Source organism: Papilio xuthus, unplaced genomic scaffold (assembly GCF_000836235.2).
Source record: "Papilio xuthus unplaced genomic scaffold, Pxut_1.1 DF827756.1, whole genome shotgun sequence".
NCBI lineage: Eukaryota > Metazoa > Arthropoda > Insecta > Lepidoptera > Papilionidae > Papilio > Papilio xuthus.
The window spans coordinates 2,194,268-2,213,173 of NW_013530893.1; the positions used below are offsets into that span (position 1 = coordinate 2,194,268).

The following is an 18,906-nucleotide window of genomic DNA, read 5'->3' on the forward strand; positions in this document are numbered from 1 at the left end:
CTAAAGTTCTTAGAATTCAAGAAATGTAAAGATGTCGTTACAAGAACGAAATCAGAAAATGATGCTAGCGCAAAATGGCAAGAAATGGATATTATGGCTACCAATTATATTTACAGCGCAATAACGAATAACCAGCTGGAATATATATGTGATTTGGATTCTGCATTCGAAATAATTACGAAGTTTGACGGAATGTATTTAAAGAAGTCGACGGCATTGCAAATATTATATATAAATAAACTTGAGAATGTGAAACTTAATAATTATGCTGATATAAACATTTTCTTCAATGATTTTGAGACATGTATAAACGAATTGAAACAAGCTGGTGCAAATATAAGTGAAAATAAAAAATTGAGTTATATGTTAAAGTCATTACCAGAAAAATATAGTTACATTGGAGACCTTACAGATATATTACCGGAAACAGAGAGAAATGTTGATTATGTGAAAAATAAAATTAAATGGAATGGTTAGAATCTAATTCTGATATGACAGTGGCAGCATGTGAAGCTCCCCAGGATAAGTCAAATGCTTTTAAAGTTGAAGCTAAAAAGTCATCACCAATCCAGAGTTTCCAGACAAGAATATGTTTTGGTTGTGGTAAAAGAGGCCATGTTAAGAAGGATTGTTGGTATAATGTAAGTCATGGACATGGACATAATATATTTCAATGTGGTCGAGGGAAATATAATTCCAGAAGTTTCCGAGGTGGTAGTGGAAACTACCAGGCTTATCAACAAAGGTCAGAAAATAAAAATGAATATACAAGAAATTTCCATACAACTATTGTTAATAATATGTCAACTGTGAGTGAAAACAATGTTAATAAAGGTGAGATAAATTGGTTGCTTGACAGTGGATGCACTGATCATATAATAAATAGCGATGAGTATTTTGATAATTTTATAACATTGAAAACACCAATAATGGTAAAAGTTGGTAATGGAAATCTATTAGAAGCGACAAAAGTTGGAAATATTACTGCTTATTTTCCTGTATATAACAAGAAAGAAAAGGTAATAATAAATGATGTATTCTATGTGAAAGATATGAAAGCAAATTTATTGAGCTATGGAAAAATAACAGAAAATAATAATATTATTTCAAAAGGATATTTAACAAAGATTTATACCAAAAATGGATCATTAATAGGAATTGCTAAAAAGGATGGAGGTTTATACAAAATGACAAGTTTTGTACAAATAAATAAAATACAAGCAAATATTACTAAAAGTACATTGACAATGAAAGAGAAAATACATAGAACATTGGGACATGTGAATTTTAAATATTTAAACATAATGTGTAAAGATAAGTTGCTTGATGGATTCCCTAAAGAATTGGAATCTGAATATATGAAGTGTGCAATCTGTATTGAAAATAAAATGCATAACTTACCTTTTCATAATAATAGACAATGAGCTAGAGATATACTAGATATTGTTCACACGGATTTGAATGGGCCACATAGCACAACAGGTAATCATGGTGAAAAATACTTTTTGAGTTTCATCGATGACTACAGTAAGTTAGCAAAAATCTATTGCATTCCATCCAAAGAACAGGTGTATGAATGTTTTGTACATTATGTAAATGAAGTGCACAATATAACTGGAAAAATGATAAAACAACTGAGGTGTGACAATGGAAGAGAATATTTAAATTCAAAGATGTATAATTTAGCAAGAGATAAAGGTATAATGATAAAACCTTGCCCACCTTATGTGCATGAATTGAATGGTACTGCTGAGAGGTACAATAGAAGTATAATGGATATGGCAAGATGCTTGTTTGCTGAAGCAAAAGTCGATAGAAAGTACTGGCCTGAAATAGTAAAGACGGCTACATATCTAAAAAACAGAACATTGACAAATACTATTGAAAAAAAGGACACCTTTTGAAATTTTCTTCAGAAAAAGGCCATCCATGAATTATATGAAAATTTATGGCAGTAAAGTTTTTGTGAGAATACCAGAAGAAAAGCGCAAATCAAAATTTGATAAGAAGGCTGAATTAGGAATATTGTTAGGCTACACAGATGTTGGTTATAGAGTTTTGATTGGAGGTAAAGTAATTGTTGCAAGACATGTTGATATTATAGAAGAAGATGTTAATTGTATTGGTCTTGAAAATGATGAAGAACATCAAAATGAAGAAATTAGTAATGAGGCAGGGCAAAGTAATTTAGAAGATGAAGAAACAAATGATGACAATATAAAGTTGCCCGAGAAGAGTTATGGAGAAAATAGACCAAAGAGAAATATAAAACCTCCAAATCGATTTGATGAAGAATTTGGTTATTATTGTATTTTAGTAAATCATTGTGATGCTATGATTCCAGATAACTTTCAGGAGGCGATATCAAGTGATGAAGCCAAGCAGTGGATAAATGCAATGAACAGTGAAATGAATAGTCTTAAAAGTAAACAAATTATAGAACAGACAATAATAAATTGTATGATAGATTTAAAATGAAGGATATGGGTAAAGCTTAAAATTATATAGGAATTGAATATGAATATAATAGAGATTGTATTGTAGAATTTATTGGTCGTAGTATTAATGTTAATAGTTAAATATATAAATGTAAGGAGGCTTGTTAGGTTTATGGTACATTTATATATGTTTTGTACTGAAAACTTTGTGTAACTGTGTTCGCTGTTTGAAAAGATGTCATGGCGTGTGTGTAAGAAAATAAAGATGATTAAACAATAAGAAAAGTGTGTTTTAACATGGTAGCAGAGTTTTCTTTAACATTAGTTTCGTTGATGACATTATATATTATACAGAGAATTTGGTCTCAGAAACCAATGGTTAATAACTAACAGTTAATATGATGATTAATTCATCAGTAAAAGATGACCATTTACTCTGAGTGCATTATTTACATATAGAAATGCATATTACACACCAAAATTCCTTACAACTAAGACAATATTTGGTTCTATTTTGAGTAAAATTCTTAGATATAGCTGACAAATTAAAAAATATAATCAAAAAAGTATATCTGGCTCAATAAGTTACTTTACTATCGCAGTTTATTTTATCAGATAAATATGTAAAACCTACATGGATATAGAAAATGAAATAAAAGAAAAAAATATGTCTTCACAGCTATGAAAAGGACCATGTGACAATTTTTTTATATTACATAAGGGTGTTAGTGAGCTATCATTATTTAGATTGACTTAGACCAGGGAAGATATTCTTTGGTCGGTCTATAATTATAGACTGACAAAATTATAAGGCTCGGAGGACTTATGACACCTTATTACACTGAGCACACTAGCACCCCCTTTCAATGTCAAAGGGACACAAGATCTATATCTTATTGTTGCCTTCTTGTCACATCTTGTATGTCATTTTGTATACCTATGTATTTTTTACATTTTTTACCATCAGAACTAAACTGGAACTGCACTATATTATGTGAATTAGTCATTTCTATTAAAATATCATTAAATTAATGTTAAGAAATATTTGTAAAAATATGTTCAATACCTAATCTATATTGTTATAAAGATAAAGCAAGTCTCATGACCTAGAAAGGTCGGCAGGGATAAAAATTTCTATATTGTATGTTTATAGCAACTATTACATAATTTACATATCCATACTATGTTACATACATACTAAATCTAGCTTAAGAAAGTCCTAAATTTATGTAATTTTTATATCAATGTAATTTCTTAATAATGTCTTTATTCTAACACAGGGTTAATACTCTATGTTGTAGAATCAAAATAAATTAATTTTATAATTTTTAAAACTGTTTTAAATTTCATTTACTGCTAGTTGTCACTGTCATTGTCAACAAGATGGCAATTGTTATCTTTTTGCAATAATACATAGACAGTTGCCAGCAGTGCATGTTGTCAGCAGAAACCTATGGTTACATTTTGAAATGATTTTCATATTTGAAAATTTACTTTCAAATAGAAAATTTTTGTTACTAGTTTGCCATTTTGATACTAGGTTTGTACCTACAAGAGGTACAATGGAGGTTTCAAGAAAATACAGGAGTTAACATTTAAAAAACATTGGAAATTTTCGGGGAATAAGATTTTAAATCATACTTAGAAGTCTACGATTAAATTACTAGATAATTGTTATATGGAGTGTTACTCTAGTACAAAAAACTATCTAAGTATTACAAAAGTACATATTAATATATATAAAGTTAATATTTATTGATATAATACTTATTTTAATGTTGGGTTTTTCTTATGTCTTAAAATATACATCTTTTATGAGTCATCTTACCACAATACAAATAAAAAAAAGTTAAAAACACATTTAGTTAAAAATAAATTTAAAATTACACTGTATAGAATTGAAATTGGATAAGCAATGCCAAGGGAACATAATTTTCTCGCTTATAGAGGTTCTCTTGCTCTCTAACCCAAGGCTATGGAGATTGTCTATCAAGACCGATCAATGACTCTCATTTATAGAGGTTTCTTGCTTATCCAGGTTTGACTGTGTCAAATTTATACTTGGTTACTTTGCAGGGAACAACATATACATATTGTTGTCTCGCTTTTATCAATGAGAATAAAAGGGATGACAATATGTGTCTAGTGTAGTCGGAGCACACAGTTAAATATATTTTTTAATTATTAATATTCTTTAAATATTTGTTTGCATTGTGGATTTATATTAAAACATATTTTTTTATATCTTTGAAAAAAAAATCTTAATATTAATATATTTATCTTGGCAGTGGAAGATCATTGTAATAGAAAGAAAACTAAATTATTTAGCATAATAAAACTGAATGAAAATTATCTAGAATAAATGAGAAAAAGTTATCAAAAAGTATTGTGAGATAATAATATATCTATGATTAATTTCACTGTATCATGGCAACATTGCTTGTTGAAATAATATGATAAAAAGTTTTTAATTTTTTTTTGTACATAAAAAATATATCAATTATGTTATTATAATGAAACTAATTAGACTAGAAATCTTATATTAAAAACTCACCTTCTTATAAGTAGCACAATCACTAAGCATGGAATAGACAAACTTTGACAGCTGTCAACATCATATTTGACAATGACACATGTCAAAATATTCAACAATATGGCTTCACTGATCACTATATTATGGGCACTGTTTGTAGCTCACACAATTTATAACTTATCTATAAACGTAGCACAGAATAAACACAAATTTGACAGGTAATTTGACCTGTCGAGTATTTATAGCTTTATCACTGATCACTGATGCTTGTCTATGGTTCACTATTGTATGAGGTCCGTAGGCCCTAGAGATGCAGGGTAGCGGTGCCCGAAGGCGGGAGGGGCTACAGCAAGGCTCGCCTCGACTCGTCCCGGTACGCTCCCGCATAACCCCTATTTCATGTTTGCCATCTGGAAACAAATATAAGATTACTGGCTATCGCATACGACTCCGTTCTCGTGGAATTGAACAAAAACTTAATTAGTAGCATATGTGTTCTTCTACACAATGTTCTACATGCAACCAAAAAATATATAAAGGAGCGCCTAGAACGCTGGAATCGGTACTTTTTTTTTATATAAGGTGGCAAACGAGCGAGCGGTCACTTGAAATCGCTTAAATAGCGAAGTTACCGTTGCCCATAGACATACGCAATTGCATATGCGTTGCCTACCTTTAATCAACGGAGGAGAGGATGCACAGAAAGAAAATATTTCCCCTTCCATGCATCCTCTCATCCGGAAAGTCCACTTCCACTTCCCATCCTTTCCTTATAAGAAAAAAGGATGGGAAGGGAAAGAGGACTAAATTAGGCCTCCGGGACACACACTCCATCAGACGAAACGCGGAATTGCTTCCACTTCACGCCTGTCTTGTGTGGTCGTGGTATTTCACCGGACGAGCCGGACCGATTCGTGCGAAGATGTTAAAGCGGGTTCTACCACTGTTGAATATATAAATATTGTTCTGTATTTGCAAAATGCAATTAAAAAAGTGCGCTGATTAACAATAGATGGCGCTACAACAAAAAGTATGCTTGCCAAAAGATGGCGCTGATACAGTGTGCTATTTAACAATAGAAGGGTGCTGTAATACAGTTACCTAGCTTTCTGCAACTCAATCTGTCCCTCGAGCGTCTTGGCGAGGTAGATGACGAAGAGCTGTGAGAGTGCACCACCGAGCGCAGCGGACGCGATCATGTATAGATTGCGCTCAGCCCACAGCCGGACAATCTCAATGCAGCCGCTCGTCCACACGCGCTTGCTTGCCTCCGCTACCTACATACAAACATATACACTAACTGTCGCCCTCGACTCCGTCCGCGAGGGTTTACAAAATAGTAGCCGCTTCTCAGACTTACTGAATGTGCATATAAAATTTCGTAAAAATCGGTCTAACCATTTCGGAGGAGTATGGTTAACATTAACATGAGAACATTATATATAAGATATTAGCTGTCGCCCGCGACTCCGTCCGCGTAATTAAAAAAATGTTAATTAGTATATGCCTATGTGTACTTCCCGGCTATATTCTACATATATGCCAAATTTCATCGAGATCCATGCAGCCGTTCTAAAAATACCTTCAAAAAACATCCATCTATCCATCCATCTGAACATTCGCATTTATAATATTAGTAAAATTAATAAAATTGTAGTGTCTGTATTTAATATTATGTATTTGCGTAGGTAATAATGAAAAATTAATCTTAAATTTTTTGTCTGTCTGTCTGAATGACATTGTTTGTTCCGGATAATCTCCGGAACAGGAGAACCGATTTCAACTGGATTTTGATGAGTAGGTAGCTGAATTACACGGGCATGTTTTAGACTACTTTTTGAAATTTTTTACTGGGGAAGTAGCAGGTTTAGTTTATATATCTTACAGGTGAATTCTGCACTCCGTAGCCGCACATGATGTTGACCAGTCCTGAGGATATGTCAGTGGCGTTGATGCAGCAGGAGAAAGGTACACCACAGCGCTCCACTGATGGGGACGAGCAGTTGAAATATTCGTTCTTTGACCAATCCATATAGCCGTCAGATGTCAGACCACAGCAATGAAACTGAAAAAAAAAAGATTTTTTTTTTAAATATTGTACTGTCATTGTGTACCGAATTATAGATAGACCTATTAACTGGAAGTGGGTTTATTTAATTACAATGTTTAACCCAAATAGGTAAAGTTGAAAGGCACTTGCTTTGGATTAAGAATTCAACAAGAATTTCAAGAAGAACACTGCGCTTTTATTTCCCACTTTATAGAATAGCTTTTTGGTGATTCGGTTCCTTATTACTTAAACTATGGAGTTTCTCCACGGTGAAATGAAAAGACAATGTAATGAACTTTAATTTCCTATCCATCTATTGTATTCTTATTATAAACAATACTCACATCACTCTGCGCAAAGTCAATAAAGTTCTGTAAATCTGGATCATCTCTGTACGCGTGCACAACTCGCTCCGTGAAGCTGAGCTCCAGCAGACCGTTCAAGCTGCGCGGGAACACGAAGCCGCACACCGCACCGCCCATCTCCACCAGGAACAGTATCAGCAGGCATAGAGAGTACTGGAAACAGAGTAAATTTAAGTATTATTTGCTATCTTAAACAAAACAGTAGGTATGGTACTTGTAAAAAAATGAGAATTGTCATCATATTATTTGTATGTTGCAGTATTGTGGGTCGGAAATTAATTTCTTTGACCCAGAACCAAATTTATAGCTTTGGAAATTCAACTTGTTTTTTGAGTATATTTACTTTTATTCTATATCTTACTAATATTATATCACCGTACCTATTTTACCCTCTTTTTATCTGCGTTAATAAATAAAACAATCAATAAACATCGTGTTAGAAATACTTACAAACTTCAACAGGCATGTATTCTCGCGCAGAGCACCAACGCATCCAGCAAAGCTGACAATGAAGACGACGCCACCGAGCAACGCGATCAGAAGACTTATGTTCAACATTAAATCGTAAATTGTGTCCAACTGGAACATATATATTTTTTTATTTATTTATAAAAACAAGGAACAATATATAACTATATAAAAGTGTGTATAAACCCATTGCGGGTTTGTCCAGACACTGGTACTACGCTATTAAATGAAACAGTAGGTTAGTTTGATTTTTTGTTTACCGCAAATTAGTGAGCTCATCGTCGTACATTGTCAAGTTAAAGATCGTAAGTCTGGAAGAACACATAGGCTACTAATTACGTTTTTTTTTAATTCCGCGCGAACGGAGTCGCGGTGACAGCTAGCATTATCATATAAAAGACCTCGATGTCTTTTATTCAAGCTTAAGAAAAAGTAAACAGCGAAATAAAAGTGAATGATGTCATACAAGTCTGTAGCATACCAAATATAGTCAAGTCGCGACTCAAAACAACTTTCCATGTTATGCAAAAACCTGCCTTGTTATTTGATAGCAACGGTCATCGACAACTGATCCACTTTTTTAATCAAATATATTATAGGATTTTTGAAAGTTTTTTTTAAATAAAACTTATTTTATAATCTTCCTGCCATTATCCTTACAAAAGGTTATATCCCTCCCTTCTTATGCATAACTGTACACAAAATATGTCTTGCTAATCTTGCTTACATTATAAATGCGAATGTTTAAATGGATGGATGGATGTTTGTTTGAAGGTATCTCCGGAACCGCTTAACAAATCACAATAAAATTTGGCACTGTATAATATAAATACATAATCTGGAAGAACATGTAAGCTACTTATTAAGTTTTTTTTAATTCCGCACAGGCATAGTCGCGGGCGACAGCTAGTACATTGTTCCATTATAAATGTTCATTCTCATTACATAAAAAATATTTCGTTGTCCATCAATAATTTTATTGTAAAATAAATTTACAATACAATATTTACTTATTACAATTCAAGCAAAAGGAAAGATAACCTACCAGGGCACTGATACTTCACATTAAAAAAATATATGATAAATATTTGGTAGCTTTTGTGGTTATCATCATCGGCTCACTATGACCCCACTGAGGGGCGTGAAGCCTACACTAATAGGGGTATCTAGGCCATTGTTCACCATGCTGATTTGTGCCGATTTTCTTCACACATATCTTTGAATTTCTTTGAAGTTATGTGCAGGTTACAACAAATATCGATGAATCAAAATTCATTCACTGTAATAACGTTGTATACACCGGATTGTGGTTATTTCAAACACACAAATATTATGTTAAAAATAAATATGTGATAACATTTGAATGCTTTGTATTGTGGACACATATAACAGGAAGTTCACTTCATTTTAATATCATTCCTATTAACATCCAAAATTAACTACCTATTCACTCTTACACCAAAGTCCGTACTTAGTATTATACTGAATGGGACTCGGGATATGTGAGTACCAAATAGCTTGAGTCCGAACATTGATAATTCTCATATTTGATCAAGTCCCAGAGCATTTTTACTATTATAAAAATAACCTAATACTTATTGTGGGTATTGAATGCTGTCACCTGTTAAAAACATTATTTTCTCTCTTTAATTGAAGACAATGAAAGGAATGACAATATCCATTACTAGCAGTTGCCAGCTACTCCATCTGCGCGCGATTAAAATAAAACTTATTTAGTAGCCTATGTGTTCTTCCAGACTATGTTCTACATCTATGTTAAATTACAGCAGTATCTATGCAGCCATTCTGGAGATACCTTTAAACAATCATCCATCCATCCATCCAAAGATTTGCATTTATAATATATATTATAAAGATATAAGATTTATTTCAGTCAAGTGTCAGTGCAATATGTGCTAGAGTTACTATAATGAGAACTCATATTGTGTGTAGTTTTTTTATCAATAACTATTATAAATTACCTTTATTAGTCCGGTTGCCTGCCATTTATCGATAAATGCATAAAGTCCTATAGCTATCATAAGTCCTCCGAATAACTGAAAAAATAAAATAAAATTAATAAAATGTAATATATAAATATTACATACACATGATATATTTGTCTGTGTGTTAGTCCACAAGCTCATATTGGTTTTGGATAATCACCAAAACATTTGGACAATTCATGACTTTTACGGGAATTTAGCTGAATAAATCACAATAAATGTTAGTTACTTAGTATTTTAAAAATGTTAGTAACTTAATTCCATACTGACAAAGTAGCAAGCAGCTAGTTGTAATGTAAATGTCATATACATAGATATATAAATATATTCATATTATTTCTTAAACATAAAGCTGTATCATTGTTTTTACCAATTAACAAGTTAATAGTAAACAAAGTATGTTATATACTGGATGGATATAGTTTCCTCAATCCTCCATAATTCAAGAGTTGTCCAATTCAAAAAGTCAATTACTAAATTATTTGTTAGTGTCAGAAGTGTAGATAGAATAAAATAAAGATTTTTAATAAGCATTTACATATGTTTTTTAATTTATCATAATGAAGTAAAAGTTTTTGTGAAAGTGATCACAAACTTGATAAATAGTCACAATGATTCTGTTATAAACATTTATATAAACTTCAATACTATGATTTAATTATCATCATCATCAGCTCACTATATGTTCCCACCGAGGGGCTCGGAGCCTACCCTAAGTTAAGGGTGATTATGCCACAGATTTAATTATACAAGCTGGATAATATGAACTATAAATAAATAATTTATATGCAACCAGTTAAAGAAATAGATAATTTCAATCCAAACCCTTAACAAAGACAAACTGCATATTATACTAAAACTTACAATATTTCTGGTGAAACTCTATATAAATAACACAATGAAAAAATGATAATATAATAACTACCATGTATAGAATTTGAAGTTTTTTTGCTAACTTAATTCTAGCTTTGAATTGAAATTAAAAATATCAGTGTGGGCTTAATGAACTTAAAGATTTACAAGGAATATGATGGTACACAAGCTACTATCTGATGATAAGTTACCGCTGCCCATAGGCATTTACAACCCAAAAAAAGTTGTAGATGTATTACCTATGGTTATAACTTTGACGAGATGACATAGAGAAAAGAATATTTACCTCTCCAATACAGGCACTTTCTTATTGTTTATTTTTATCTTTAAATACTTTTATTTAACTTTGTATTATGTCACCTCCCTTTTTTAACAAATTACAAAAGATGGCAGGCAGTATTTCACTAGATATTTATGATTACTGTAGCTCCAACAATTTGTATATCAAAAAGATTTTAACTATAAATGAAGTAATTAAATGTTAAATGAGAAGTATTTAAGAAAATTTTTCAGTGTTTGCTGCCATATTTAAAAAACTATATTCATAAATTAATAAATGGACTACAAAAAAGGTGACAGTGAATTAAGAGTAGGCGATAGTTAAGCGAACGGAAGCTTGTAAGTTTAATGACATTATTATAATGCGTACAGCGATGGTACAATATGTATGGGAATGCAAATACACTGAGAAACAATGAATCACTCCGGATCTGAACAATGGACGAGATATAACAATATGTTCATTTCAAATGAGCAACTTTGTAAAATTATTCAATTATAAAATAAGTAATAATTAAATAATTTTGTAATGAACTTACCCAAAATACGAAATTCAAAACAAAAATCATATATTTCACACATCCGCTGACATAAGTAAAATTCGGACCTCTACGCCTATGCATTTTTAACACTTATTCTATCGACACTTATAGTAAAAATATTACATATATTTTTAATTGAATAAACAAGTATATAAACTTTTAAAATCTTATATTTTCATTAAAAAAATAATAACATAAATACATGACAAAATTCGACCCCTTCTGCACACAGTAACTAACCACAAACTTCTCATCAACAGCTAGAGTTGAGTCGAGTTGCCATTGTATAATTCTATTCATAGGCAATTCAAATCGAATTTATTTAACAACTGACAACACCTTATCTTTAATGTTACTTCGAAAACACAGATGCCGCTAAATGCGACGTAAGAAATGCTATGGTCCAATTGGTATTTCCAAATAAACTTAAAGCGTACATAACCCATTACTTTTACAAAATTTGTAACGGAAAAATCCAACCTAGAATTTAAGCAAGTATTATAATTATGATTTTTTAATAAATTTTATATCATGGAACAGAAAATGTATGGAACTTTCTGCATTAAAAATGTTCGTGAAAAATATAATTACACATAAAAATGGAAAACGAAATTAATCTTCGACAATTACGTAATTATTGCGAGATAAAATATTCTTATGACGTAGTAAGAAGCAACTTTTTGTAAATATTTAAACGAATTTTTAAAATAGTTTCGTTACTAAACAATATTGTTCAAATACGCGATGTGTTCGCTTCAAGAAATAAATTTAATATTATAGTTTGAATCCCGGAGCTTTTCGTTATTACTTTCGTCAGTTTTGCGCTAGCCAAAGTCTACAAGTACGAACTCGACATACTTTTAAAATATGAAATAATAAAACTTATTTTAGATTCTTATATTAAGAAAAGCCATGCCTACAATGCATGCATCATGTAAGCCAAAGCAGTAATTGCGATGACGAAACTTTTTTACAAATAAAAATATTTACATTAATTTAACACTTTGTAAAAACTAGTGCCACTAATAAAAAATTACAACTAGAGATGCCAAAGCGCTGAACAATTTATTTTCGTAATAAATAAAGCATTCAGGTCTACGACAGAATTAGTTTTATTATTTGGACTCAATTGATTACGTGCCTCGCTTGAGATAAATATAAAAATACCAGAGCAAGCGAGAACTCACGTTCTGATAATTTATTTTAGGTACCAACATAACAGAACTATTTCAGAGAAGAAATTATAAGCTCATTATTAATTTACTGATCTATTTTTAACGTAAGACAAAATATAATTAAATTTATTTTGTAATATTTTTTTCTTATCTATAATCAATCTGATCTGATCATATCTAATCTCATCTCATCTGTATAGATGCTATGCGTTTCAAATAAAATTGTGCATGCACTCACGTCATGTTGTGACGTATTGGCTGTCAAATCTGCCAAAGTATAGAATAAATAAAACGTATTTTATGTTATCTGAATCTGTGATGAAAAAATGAAAATAACCATAGCAAATAATCTTTATGTTAAATTAAGAAATCGTTTTTTTTTTCTAGTGATTTGACGGATATAGATCTGAGTGGTCAGCCAGTTCATTCTTACAAAATGAATGACTGACATTATTCTAATGTTATTTATTGTTTCAAAGTAATTAAGGCACAATCCTTTGTTTTCATTTCAATTGTTAACGTCCCCATTTCGGAGATAAGGCGAACGATTCATCCCGAGGGAACAGTCCGAGTTTAAAGTATCGTTTAAACTCAAACTTTTGCCATTTAGACATGGAGAAAATATGAAAAAGTCATTTTATACTCAAACTTATCGTTTATCTTTGCAGTTTGAGCTTTTGAATACGAATCGAAGTGAACCCGGGTCAAATACAAGGTGAGATAAAAATTTGACGCCCAACGTGGGGCTCGAACCCACGACCCTGAGATTAAGAGTCTCATGCTCTACCGACTGAGCTAGCCGGGCTGATGGAAAATTTAGCAAAGAAGCCTTACCTTTTTAAATCTAATTAATGAAAAGTTTAATGTACAAACGAGAAGAAAGTTCATTTATTTTGTAAGAGATCTCCTCAATTGTATATTCAACCGAATCGAATCGATTTAAAGCGAGTTAGAAAATGTTTTAATCTAACAGAGCGTTAAACTAAAGTGAATTAAAGCAAAGTGAACTAAAGCGTTGCTAATTGAAGAGAATTGAACGGGATTGCATTGAATTGAGGCGAAAAACGAAAGCAAACGAACCAAATTGTTAAATCGTAATGTACATTTTGATCCGTTAATAGATTTAAAATCACTCAAAGTCGTTAATTGGGCACTTAGTGAAAATTAGACGCTACATAAAGATTTTGAGATTGGTACTTAGCTTGAGCTTAACTAGATGAGAATTCTATCACTAATATTATCAATGTAAAAGTTTGGATGTCTGTTAGAAAGTATCTCTATAACGGCTGTTTGGATCTCGCTGAAATTTGGCATAGATGTAGAACATAGTCTGAAAGCACATATAGATTACTAATTATGTTTTTCTTTAAGCTATCGCGCACGGTGTCGCGGTTGCCAGCTATTTGTACCTATATAAATTGTCTTTCTACTAAAGATCTTTAAAAATAATGTCACCATACTTTAGTGAGTGAGATTATATTTTTCACCATCTACGTTCTCGACAGATGCTGTCAGTATTTGAACAAGTAATCGAGGACATATTTTATATTCTAAATCATCATTAATGCTAGACGATCCATCAGAATTTAGAAATGTCAAAGCTGTGTCCTCAGGGATAAAATACGCTTATGAATTGTCCGGTATTAAATTATAATTTTTTTTAAAGTGACATATTTCTTTATATTTATCGATTATGATACAAGTTATTAAGTTAAAAAAAGAAACAATTAATAAATGAATTATTAAGCAATATTACTAACTTGGAGGGTTTAAGGATAGCAGGATCGTGAAGAATTTCGTATGTTTTATTTTACTATGTTTATTTTATTTTTAAACTAGATGTCGCCCGCGATTACGTCCGCGCGTAATGCTTATGTGTCCTTCCAGACTACGTTCTACATCTATGCAAAATTTCATCAAGATCTACGCAGCCGTTCATTAGATACTTTCAAACAAACATCCATCTAAACATTCGCATTTATAATATTAGTAAGATGTAATCCGTAAAGTATTGAGGAAAAAGCTATTTCTTAATTGATTTTTTTTTCGTCTTGATATTATATCAATTTAAATGTCAATAACTTTACTGGATTGATGGAAAAGGGTTAAGTTAGGGACAAATCTCTGGCATCAGAGGTAAATCTAGTGTCCCACGAGGACCACCCGAGCGTTATAAAAGAGCCGCTTGAACTAAAGTTTTGTCATTATGACGTTGAAGTATTTTCATAGAATACCCAAGGGAAAGCTCTATCAAATTTTTATTTCTTTTTTTGATGAACGTTTTTCAGCCAGGCCGCATATACAAGTTTGGTATTCCGTGAGACTAGTACACACGTTCGTTTTTCTGCAATCGAAATTTTTGAAACGTACATATGTGTGTCTCGGTTACTTTTTTTATTATTTCCTGTATTCAAGTTTTCAAATATGGAAAACGTATTCGAAAATCGAATACAGAGAATTCGTATGTGCAGCCAGACTTAAGTTTAAAAAAATATCAGACGTTTTAAACGACGGGAGTTAAATGTTAAATACACGGAATCATTCGCTCATACTCTTTTAATGAAAGGATTTGCAAATGCTAGTAAAAAGAGTCCATTGTTCATCCACTAATTTCTTTTCAGTAAAGCGAGGCCGAAATATGTGTTATGCGTTAAAAAAAAATTAAAAAAAATTAACTGTCTTCTTAAAAAGATACGTACTTTTAACGCGTCTTATAAATTATATTCAGTGTTTTTTAAATATATATCTTTTTTCTTTTTTTATATCATAAGGTGACAAACGAGCGAGTGGCCACCAATCGCTGAAATAATAAAAAATAAATGTTTCATAATATTAAAAAAGCTAATTTATATAAACGACGTTCCTGTGCTATATTAACATTGACATGGGAAAATAGATCGCCGAAAGCATCCTCACATCGGCAATTCGAAAGCGGAAATGACGTAGTTACAATTTCACGTAAGCTCGGATTTTGAACTCGAATCTTGCATTACCTATTGACCTATATTAATATTTGAATAAGATAGAATTTGTATATCAATTCAAAAATACATAGATTTATTAATGAAAATTAATTATACCCAGTTTTTACAATAAATTAAAGATTTTTACGTGTGTATCCATTGTCAAAAATGTGGTCATCCCTCTCATTATTTTAGACGAAGAAAACATAGACAAGAATGTTTTAGTAAATCTGTTTTGTCAGCTAAAACCGGTAAGAATATGACTTTAGTGCTATTCAAAGCTACATAAACATATAATATTTTCGTTATTATCAACAAAAGAGGATTCATACAACAGGATGTGAATAAATAGGAATTAAAAATGTATTCAGAGAGAACTTACCTATCCTTTAATTATCTAATTTCATTTTGTACTGTGACCCGTATCGACTAAACGAATCTTTTCAACCTTTCGAAATGGGGATATAAAGAAATGTTGGCACACCGGGTTTTCACGGACACGTTCAAACTTGGAAAATTTCGACGATGACGGGACGAAAGTCGATGTCAAAATGTTGTGGTTCCACTTTGAAAAGGTCTATTCAGATGTTTTTGAAAAGGATGCTTCAGTTTAGTGAAATAACGAGGTCAAGGCATTTTATTTGTATGAACAAAGTCGATAACGGATTTTTTGCGCTGTAGAAAGTTTCATTAGTAAAAATTATGTATAAAATTCTCGTGTCACAATGTTAGTTACCATACTCCTCGAAATTTTATACGTATATTTAGTAGATCTTAGAATCGGCTATATCTTACTAATATTATAAATGCGAATGTTTAAATGGAAGGATGTTTGAAGGTATCTCCGGAACAGGTCAATGGATATCGTTGAAATTTGCCATAGATGTAGAACATAGTTTGGAAGAACATATATGCTACTTATTTTTTTTTTAATTCCGCACGGACGGAGTTTCGACGACAGCTATTTAATACCTAAAATTAAAATACTAAATAAGCTTTTTGATTAATGTGGATTTAGTATCATAAACCTACCTACATTCGACATAACGACGAAATTAGTCTTGAAAATAAGATAATTTTCAATCAACTTATTACTTACTTACTCCGCTGGCGCATCGACCCAAAGTGGGTTTTGGCCTTCGACACAAGAGATCGCCAAAGTCGCCTGTCTTCAACTTATTACAGTTTATTAATTTGAATATAAAGGGATTAACTATGTATTCAGTTTATAGCGTATATCAAGCTTATTCCAAGCAAATATCCCGCGCAGCGCTCACACGAAATTGTAACGTAGCAATTTCCGCTGCAAAATGACCAGCTAGCGATTGCGATCACGGATTAATATCGTGTTTGTTTTTGCATGACATGAATGAAAAGCGGGTCATATTATTTATATGTTTGTATGAAAATGTATGACAATGCTATCATACAATTTATGATTAGTTAGAATGCTTTGGCGCGAATGTTGCTTTTTAATTACCAAGTCAAGTGTCACAATGATTAGTGAGGGGACATAAACGTCTACATTTTAGTAAGGCTAGTGTTGTGCCAGTACACCGGCACAGTGTCGGATTTGTCTTCTCTTCTATCTTCTTAACACTATGTAGTGGGCGACTTTGTAAGAACTTGGTAATTTTAAGGTTATGTGTGTTGTTCAACGAAAATGTTTTTTCAATCTTTTAAATAAAAGTTGTTTTAAATTTGGAATAGTGTCCTACAGCCCGGCTAGCTCAGTCGGTAGAGCATGAGACTCTTAATCTCAGGGTCGTGGGTTCGAGCCCCACGTTGGGCGAAAACTTTTTTTTTGTAAAATCTTAAAAACTAGTTTTGATAAACATCTCGTTGTTAGATTTCGTCCATAATTTATGTGTTTAAAGATAATTAAATATTACAAATAAGTAACAAAAACTCTTTTTACAAGACGACTTTAAATCCAAAGAATAAGTTCTTTACTATAATTGCACACAAAAAAAAATATAACACTTCTGTGATAAATTCTTGCATTCAATATAAATGCATCTTTTCAAACGACGAGTATCCTAGAATTAATGACGTCACATTTTTATAAAAGCAGAAACGCCTAGCAAGTTACATCAATGCGTCCATTGAAATATTATGAATAAATTTTATGTTCCAATGAAAAGCTTCATAAATAACTACCAGAGACTAACGATTGTCTTTGTTAGTTGTTAGGCTGAATCTTACTAATATTATAAATGTTAATGTTTAGATGGATGGATGTTTGAAGGTATCTCTAGAACGAACTAAACCGATCTCGATGAAATTTGGCATACATATTGGTAGGAAGTAGATCCGACACTATGCCGGTTTATCAGCGCAACACTAGTCTTAGTAAAATGTCAACGTATATGTCACTCACTAATCAATCTGACACTTGACTTTGTAACATAAGTGCGCCATTAGCGCTAAAGCATTCTAACTAATAATGTCAAAAAATATAGAACATTGTCTGGAAGAACACATAGACTACTAATTATGTCTTTTTTTTAATTCCGTGCGGACTGAGTCGCAGGTGACAACTAGTGCTTTAATAAATAAATGACATATTACTTATATAAACAAGGTTACATTAGACATTTAATTAGTTTCTTGTGTATGTGTCGTGTATTTAATATAATACGTATACTTGTTTACTTTAGGAGATCGCTTGCTTAGTAATGTTCCATTATCGATGTAATTCTGAGATTAAAATCAATCAACCAAATGTTTACTACATAATATACACTCGTGTATGTACACAGTTTAAATATAACTTTCATATTTATCATAAGTAAATAGCAATCAAACTATATAAATATGTGTATAATACGACAAACTTTTTGGACCGTTGGGCAAATGTTTAAATCAAAAATTATAACTGCTCTCTGTCGGATTAATAACGCGACGCTTACATTTGGACCAATGGGTTGTGATTCTATGGAATGAATCGGTCCAATGGTAAAAAATCCTATCGGTCCAACGGGAAACACCTGTCTTATATTTTCTTGACAAAAACTATCGAGATAGAGCACCTTTCACGTAACCAGATTAGTTATTCTGATTGTAATTATATTTTTAATAATTAAATATTCTGAAGTTATAAAATTCGGTTTTGACTGATGTGACTCTTGCATTCATACATATTGTTGTCTCTATCTTTTAAAGGAGATTGTAAGAGATGAATATATTTGCCCATACCAATATATTTACCATG

General features: G+C 31.6%; 1 protein-coding gene and 2 non-coding genes across 3 annotated transcripts; 1 reads left to right on the plus strand and 2 right to left on the minus strand.

Annotated features, from left to right (window-relative positions):
- Window positions 1–4,263: 4,263 nt before the first annotated feature.
- Window positions 4,264–11,789, minus strand: LOC106116153 (tetraspanin-33). Its single transcript, XM_013309897.1, has 7 exons — window positions 11,552–11,789; window positions 9,837–9,911; window positions 7,837–7,965; window positions 7,366–7,539; window positions 6,857–7,036; window positions 6,073–6,248; window positions 4,264–5,381 (listed from the first exon to the last, which is right to left on the minus strand). Exons 1-7 carry the CDS (start codon window positions 11,633–11,635, stop codon window positions 5,369–5,371), a joined length of 831 nt encoding a protein of 276 aa, XP_013165351.1. The 5' UTR covers window positions 11,636–11,789; the 3' UTR covers window positions 4,264–5,368.
- A 1,672-nt stretch (window positions 11,790–13,461) lies between these two features.
- On the minus strand, window positions 13,462–13,534 carry TRNAK-CUU (transfer RNA lysine (anticodon CUU)). The gene has a single exon. It is a non-coding gene; the product is annotated as a tRNA-Lys (tRNA).
- Window positions 13,535–17,411: 3,877 nt separating this feature from the next.
- TRNAK-CUU (transfer RNA lysine (anticodon CUU)) lies at window positions 17,412–17,484 on the plus strand. Its single transcript has one exon. It is a non-coding gene; the product is annotated as a tRNA-Lys (tRNA).
- Window positions 17,485–18,906: the final 1,422 nt, after the last annotated feature.